Source organism: Tachysurus fulvidraco, chromosome 23 (genome assembly GCF_022655615.1).
Source record: "Tachysurus fulvidraco isolate hzauxx_2018 chromosome 23, HZAU_PFXX_2.0, whole genome shotgun sequence".
In the NCBI taxonomy this organism is placed as follows: Eukaryota; Metazoa; Chordata; class Actinopteri; order Siluriformes; family Bagridae; genus Tachysurus; species Tachysurus fulvidraco.
Genome location: NC_062540.1, coordinates 532,340 through 539,839, shown reverse-complemented (window position 1 = coordinate 539,839; position 7,500 = coordinate 532,340). Strand labels below are relative to the sequence as shown.

Genomic DNA, 7,500 nt, shown 5'->3' with positions numbered 1-7,500 from the left:
TATTTAATGTGTGTGTGTGTGTGTGTATGTGTATGTGTGTTTGTGTGCACGTGTATGTGTGCGTGTGTGTATGTGTGCGTGTGTGTGTGTGTGTGTGTGTGCTGGTCAGGTTGGAGGAGTGCAGGATCATGTCTTCAGCAAAGCGTCCTCTTTGGCTGAACTGGGAGAATCCTGACATCATGAGTGAACTTCTCTTCACCAACAACGAGATTATCTTTAAAAATGGAGATGGTGAGAGTGTGTTTTCAGTGCGTCAGGTCATTTGGCTCACCACAAAGAGGTGACTCTTTTGGCTCCCAGAGTTACTGCTATTGTTTTGTTTTTTTCTAAACTGAATGAAGTTTCTTTAGTTTACCTTTTAAATGAACAAAATAATGACTTTAAAATGAATTTATACATTAAATTAAAACAAACTGTTAAATCAAATACAGTAAGCATTAATGTAACACACACACACACACACACACACACACACACACAATCCCATGCCTCCATTTCACAATAACAGACAGATCAGGTGTTTCTGTAGTATTTTGGCTAAGCGATAGAGAAGAAGTGATGACATCACTGACATGTTGCTGTAACCTGGTGTGTGTTACAGACCTGAGGCAGGACATGCTGACACTACAGATCATCAGGATCATGGAGAGCATTTGGCAGAATCAGGGACTCGACCTGCGGTGAGACTTTTAAGCCAAACATGTTTCATGTATAGACACACACACACACACACACACACACACACACACACACACACACACACACACACACACACATTCTTAATCCAAATCATATTCTCACACTCACTATTATATCCATAGCATTATTCAGTGGATTGAATAATGTAATCCATAGCATTATTCGTGTCTGCAGGATGTTGCCGTATGGGTGTCTCTCTATCGGGGACTGTGTGGGTCTGATTGAGGTGGTGAGGAACTCCTTCACTATAATGCAGATTCAGTGTAAAGGAGGCCTGAAGGGGGCGCTACAGTTTAACAGTAACACACTGCACCACTGGATCAGAGAGAAGAACAAGGGGGAGAAGTGAGACACACACACACACATACTGTAATTACAATATTGTTTTGAAATGATCCGTCTCACACCCTATCATCATCTTTTTCTCTTTCTCTCTCACTTTCTGTTTCTCTCTCTCTCTTTCTCTCTCTCTCTCTCTCTCTTTCTCTCTCTCACTTTATGTTTCTCTCTCTCTCAGTTATGACAGTGCAATCGATCTGTTCACTCGTTCATGTGCTGGTTACTGTGTAGCCACGTTTATCCTTGGAATTGGAGACAGACACAACAGCAACATCATGGTCAAAGAGAATGGACAGGTGACACACACACACACACACACACACACACACACACACACACACACTATATATATATATATATATATTTATATGCAACTAACACTGTGTGATTCTTCACAATTACATATACAATAATAATACAACTACTACTCAATACTAATAAGCATTTTTATGATTCATTTCACCATAATCTCTCTCTTTTTTCTGTATCTCTTTCTGTCTCACCCTCTGTCTCTCTCTTACTCTCTCTGTCTGTCGCTCTGTAGTTGTTCCATATAGACTTTGGACATTTTCTGGACCATAAGAAGAAGAAGTTTGGTTATAAGCGTGAGCGTGTCCCCTTCGTCCTCACACAGGATTTCCTCATCGTCATCAGCAAAGGAGTGCAGGAGTGTACCAAGACCAAGGAGTTTGAGAGGTATATACACACACACACACACACACACACACACACACACACACACACACACACGCACACACACTCTTGCTTGGGATCGGTCAGAAGGAGTTAATTACTTCTCTAGAACAGCAGCTCTGTCAGTATTGCAGTATGTCATCATTTCTGCAGCAATGGTTCAGGTTTATGAAGTTCACACTTAATGTGTTTGTGTGTTTGTAGGTTTCAGGGGATGTGTTACAAAGCATACCTGGCGATCCGTCAGCACGCAGGTCTTTTTATTAACCTGTTCTCATTGTTGTTGGGCTGTGGGATGCCCGAGCTGCAGAGCTTTGACGACATCTCCTACCTGAGGAAAACCCTCGCTCTGGAGAAGAGCCAGCAGGAGGCGCTGGAGTACTTCACCAAGCAGATGAACGATGCCCACCATGGCGGCTGGACCACCAAGATGGACTGGATCTTCCACACTATTCGTCACATGCCCAATGAGCACTGACACACACACACATGCACACACACACACACACACACACACACACACTTCAAAACTGCTCTGGAGATCTGCAGGAAAACTGATGAATCTCAGAACAGCTTCATGAGGTAAATGCAAAGACTATTATACAATGGTTAGAGCCTTTGGTGCATATTTATTATATACTGTATAAGGACACACACTCAAGCACACACACATGCGCACGCACACACACGCGCACACACACTCACACAGACATGCACTATTTTCTGCACTAATATATTTACAGCACTGCACTAAGTAGAGATGAAAAAGTCACAACAGTATTACAGAAGAACTGGACATGCACAGTAATTATGCACACACACACACACACACACACACACACACACACAGATATACTGTACACCTGCACTATGTAGGGATCATAAATAGTGAGTGTAATAAGTGACAAGTTCTGAAATTCACACTTGACGTTTATCTTCCTTTTGCTGACGTTGACATGCAAAAAGCTCTTTTACAATCAGCTACAACTGACTGCACTACAGGTCCTCAGGGTTACACAAGGGTCAAAGGTGAAGCTTTGGTGCAAAAATTGAGACCAAAATCCACCTCTAGCACACATGCCCCATAATGCACTGCAAACCTGAAAAACCTGATACGCTTGAGTAGCACGATCACAAGGTTGTGATAGTCTTCCTCAGTAAACTCTTACTACTTTTAGGAACAATGCGACGTTAACGTCCGTGTGAAAGAGATTTAAAACCAGTGTCACTGTGAAAGCCATCCGATCCTCTGACCAGCTCAGAACATGCGCTGAACAATCGAACGCATCGATCAATCATCCTGTATGAAGACTCGACTAGCTCAGAATTCATCCTTCTTTTCCCAAATGATGCTGAAATAAAATATGAGCTCTACATGATGACGTGTTTATATTCTCTAAAGGCTCCCCGACTCTAAATCTCATTCTTAAACAGACACTTTAAAATAAATGTTCTACTTAAAATTTAATAAATACAATCAATTTAAAATTTAATAAATCAATTTAAATAACTAATTTATCTACATCAGTAAGTCACTGATGCAAAAGAGAAATAAAATGTTATTGTATTTGACATAAATCAGTATTTCACACCTGTACACTACAAGAGTATTTGCACAATTTGTAAGGAATAACTCAGGTGTAAATAAAACGTCCTACAATCAAACTTATTGAAGAATCAATCATCGCCCTTATATGGAAGCTTCAGTTCTTCTTTTCCTCTCTAAACGTTGGTACTTTTACCCAACACCCAGCGTACAGAACTTTATGTTAAGAAGCTAACTCTGTTTTTCTTCAATAAATACAAGGATGTGGTGAAACAAATCATTTAACAGCATCTTAATTGATCTTGTGATAAATTCACTGTTCAGTGTTTAAATGTGATGTTAATTCTCTTATTTCCGGCACATTCGGACTTCGGTGATCATGCTTCTTAAATCGAAGCTTTAATTACATTTTTTTCTAAATTACAACTTATGACTAAATATCTTTCAAATAAATCCTGAACAGTCAACTGATTAGTGTGTAAAGTAAAATGTCTTTACTGGTGTATAAGCTGAGAAACTGGCTGATATAAGTGTAGGAGTTTAGATTTGTTCAGTTACTTATTGGACTGTGTATATGTTCAGTGTTGATGTTAGCTAACATCCTGTAGCATGACTGGTTTGTCTCATATGTGTTTAGTTCTTACAGATAAACGGGTATTGACCAGAGTGCGTTTCCATGGTTACAGTGTTACTGGCCAGTTAGAGTTTAGTTCCAGTTGTTTATTTGTGAGTTTAATGTTTTATGTTCATTAAAGGTTCTTGTTTTCTTATGAGTAAAATACTAGACTGTAGGGTTGTAAGAGTGTGTAATATCTGTGGTGTAATAATCATCTGAGTCAACAGTATCTAACCCTACAGTACCCAACCCCACAGTACCTAACCCTACAGTACCTAACCCTACAGTATCTAACCCTACAGTACCTAACCCTACAGTACCTAACCCTACAGTACCTTACCTACAGTACCCAACCCTACAGTACCTTACCTACAGTATCTAACCCTACAGTACCTAACCCTACAGTACCCAACCCCACAGTACCTTACCTACAGTACCTAACCCTACAGTACCTAACCCTACAGTACCTTACCTACAGTACCTTACCTACAGTACCTAACCCTACAGTATCTAACCCTACAGTACCCAACCCCACAGTACCCAACCCCACAGTACCTTACCTACAGTACCTAACCCTACAGTACCTAACCCTACAGTACCTAACCCTACAGTACCTTACCTACAGTACCTAACCCTACAGTACCTAACCCTACAGTACCTAACCCTACAGTACCTAACCCTACAGTACCTTACCTACAGTACCTAACCCTACAGTACCTAACCCTACAGTACCTAACCCTGCAGTACCCCATACTAAACATTCAACCTGTTTTTGCCTTAAAGTTTAAACAAAATGCCACGATACAAATGAGACAATATTAAATACAGGTTTGTTTAATTCTTTAAAAAAAAAAAAAAAAAGCTCAAATTTTGACTTCCTGACAATCAGGTAGCAGCATTTTTTTTGTTTTATTTCAACACGTTCATACTGTAGAATTTTCATAAATTAAACAGAATTCTAATTAAATATAGAATCACAACAAAGGACTTGAACAATGAGATGATTTGGGTTTTTTGGACCAGATTGAGTTAATTTATAGATTTGTTCTCAGTAGGTCATCAGTAGGTCATCAGTAGGTCATCAGTAGGTCATCAGTAGGTCCATCAGAAAGTCATCGGTAGGTCATAAGTAGGTCATCAGTAGGTCCATCAGAAAGTCATCGGTAGGTCATCAGTAGGTCATCAGTAGGTCATCAGTAGGTCATCAGTAGGTCCATCAGTAGGTCATCAGTAGGTCATCAGTAGGTCCATCAGAAAGTCATCGGTAGGTCATCAGTAGGTCATCAGTAGGTCATCAGTAGGTCCATCAGAAGGTCATCAGTAGGTCATCAGTAGGTCCATCAGTAGGTCCATCAGTAGGTCCATCAGAAGGTCATCAGTAGGTCATCAGTAGGTCCATCAGAAGGTCCATCAGTAGGTCCATCAGAAGGTCATCAGAACAATGTAGCAGAAAGCAGGTGACATGAAACATGGAGATGTTGAACAGTCGTTTAATTCATCGTGGATTGCGTTTATGGAATAGAGTAATGCAGCTTTGCACAAACTCTGTGTTTGGTTTGTGTCGAATGAACAAAGCTTTAAAAGCAATAACATACAGTAGGATCAGATTTGTGGAAAATCGCTGTACTGTAATTTTAATAAAGGTTTTGTATTTGTTTGTTCGGACAAATCAGTGGCTGTTTGTCACCTGATGATGTTTATAGTGATGTTTTATGGAGTAAACTTTTCTCAGCTGTGTCAAACATGTGCCGTGTTTTATATCATAGACGAACGATATTGACATATGATGATATTGTAAATTATTCTGTTAGTTTATGGAGTGAAAAAAAAAGGTTAAAAATAATAAACAGCTCGAGTTCATTTGACTGCAACTTGTCATTATTTTGTGGGAGTAAAAACAGCCACAGGAATGTTCCAAGATGGCCGCCGGGCATTCAGGCTGCTTATCTGTACTCTCTGTCCATCGCTTCTCCGTGTGTTTTCATCAGAACGAAGCTCTCAGCTGATTGCGTATGTTCTTGATCTCAAGCTCCAGCTGCTGAATCCTGGTGTCCCGCTGACTGAGCTTCTGCCTCAGAGACCTGATCTCTTCCTGCTGCTTATAAAACACATTCAGCTGCTGAAACACACAGCGAGCGTACAGAAACTCACCCTGAGCTCAATCAGGTCAATACTGAGAACAAATTCCACTCAATCTTGCTAACTGTACCTCCTTGTCTCCATCCGGCGGTGTGTATGCTGCTGTCTCACACCACCAAACACCAAAGTGTGTGTCTCTCCAGCTGTTCCACTGAGTCTCATCCTCCTGCCACTCTGACAGGTCACTGATTTCATCCCCTGCTTTCTGACTGCTCGCTTTCTCTGCTCTGTAGTGTTCCTGAAGGAGATGCAGGCTGCAGACTGAGCGCTCAGTGTCCTGCTCCGGAGCTGGGTACGGGTTCTGCACTTTGGTCTCAGGCCTCAGGCACATCAGCAGCGGCCCTACAATCACAATAATCTCATTATAGTCACATTTTAAATTAAGCAGCATTTATGTAGAAATATTTGTCACTTTCTCAACAGCCATGGACTATATTTATTCTCCTGTGATTGGCTCACTGAACATTCGTGTACACAGTGAACGTTTATGACTGATATGGAGTTACTGAGTTTAGGAACATGTTATGAAAGTGTTTAGTTTGGAGCTGGTTGCTGTGTGTAAGTAACTGACGTCAGTCAGAAATCTCACCTTTGTTTTGCCCCGTGAGCCACTCCTGAGCCGTCATGGCCGCCTCGTTGCTCGCCGTCATGGGATAAATGTCCTTCTGAAAGTCCTCAGACTGAACATCATGGTCAGGATGGAATATATGCATTAAAATATCTGAAATTCAATAGGATTACAAGTTTCTGTTGTTTACCTTTCTCGGTACAATAAAGGATAACGGCTCCACCAGGTCTTTCACAGGAACCAGGCGATAAAAACGAAACACTTCACACTGCACAGTGTCTAAACCTCGCTTCGGCATCACACCTGCTCCAAATAAAACCTCGCAGATCAACTGAGAACATTTCTTTCAGTGCTGCTGTATAGTGGTGTGTGTGTGTGTGTGTGTGTGTGTGTGTGTGTGTGTGTACTTACCCAGGCCCTTGTGTGGAAGTGGAGAACGATATTCTGCCAGAAAATGTATGTACGGTTTCTCCACACTCACTTCATAATACCGGATATTACCGTCTCCCTAATCACACACACAAACACAGAGGGAGAGTATGTGTGTGTGTGTGTGTGTGAATGTGAGTGTGTGTGTGTGTGTGTGAATGTGAGTGTGTGTGTGTGTGTGTGTGTGTGTGTGTGTGTGTGTGTGTGTGTGTGAGAATGTGAGTGTGTGTGTGTGTGTGAGTGTTTATAGTATACCTTGCCAGCCAGGTATAGAATGTATGTGTCAGGGTCATAAAATGGAAAGAGAACACCAGAACCTCCATCCACATCCTCCTCCAACAACGGCTCGGATAAATCATCCTTAAATACACACACACGCACACACACACACACACACACACACATACACACAAACTATATCATATCTATCCAGGATTATTGACATTGGATTGTGTGTGTGTGTGTGTGTGT

At 41.2% G+C, this 7,500-nt stretch overlaps 2 protein-coding genes across 9 annotated transcripts in view; one reads left to right on the top strand and one right to left on the bottom strand.

Annotated features, from left to right (window-relative positions):
• Nucleotides 1-5,758, top strand: part of zgc:158659 (uncharacterized protein LOC791141 homolog) — a 16,085-nt gene extending 10,327 nt beyond the window's left edge. For 4 of the 5 annotated variants that reach the window (XM_047807200.1, XM_027162463.2, XM_047807199.1 and 1 more), the window contains 6 exons: nt 110-231; nt 602-680; nt 874-1,044; nt 1,217-1,334; nt 1,583-1,734; nt 1,936-5,758. In XM_047807200.1, coding sequence (XP_047663156.1) covers nt 110-231; nt 602-680; nt 874-1,044; nt 1,217-1,334; nt 1,583-1,734; nt 1,936-2,209 — 916 coding nt within the window. In that variant the 3' untranslated portion in view covers nt 2,210-5,758. Of the gene's footprint in view, nt 1-109; nt 281-601; nt 681-873; nt 1,045-1,216; nt 1,335-1,582; nt 1,735-1,935 lie in introns of those variants that run through there. The other variant, XR_007139282.1, reaches the window with a different exon arrangement.
• The window catches only part of coro2ab (coronin 2Ab), a 5,735-nt gene continuing 3,975 nt past the window's right edge, over nt 5,741-7,500 (bottom strand). For 2 of the 4 annotated variants that reach the window (XM_027162473.2, XM_047807207.1), the window contains exons 7-12: nt 7,285-7,389; nt 7,012-7,108; nt 6,791-6,903; nt 6,622-6,712; nt 6,103-6,374; nt 5,741-6,012 (exon numbers count right to left, since the gene is read on the bottom strand). In XM_027162473.2, coding sequence (XP_027018274.2) covers nt 5,878-6,012; nt 6,103-6,374; nt 6,622-6,712; nt 6,791-6,903; nt 7,012-7,108; nt 7,285-7,389 — 813 coding nt within the window. In that variant the 3' untranslated portion in view covers nt 5,741-5,877. The remainder of the gene's footprint in view (nt 6,013-6,102; nt 6,375-6,621; nt 6,713-6,790; nt 6,904-7,011; nt 7,109-7,284; nt 7,390-7,500) is intronic. The other 2 variants (XM_027162474.2, XM_027162475.2) reach the window with 2 other exon arrangements.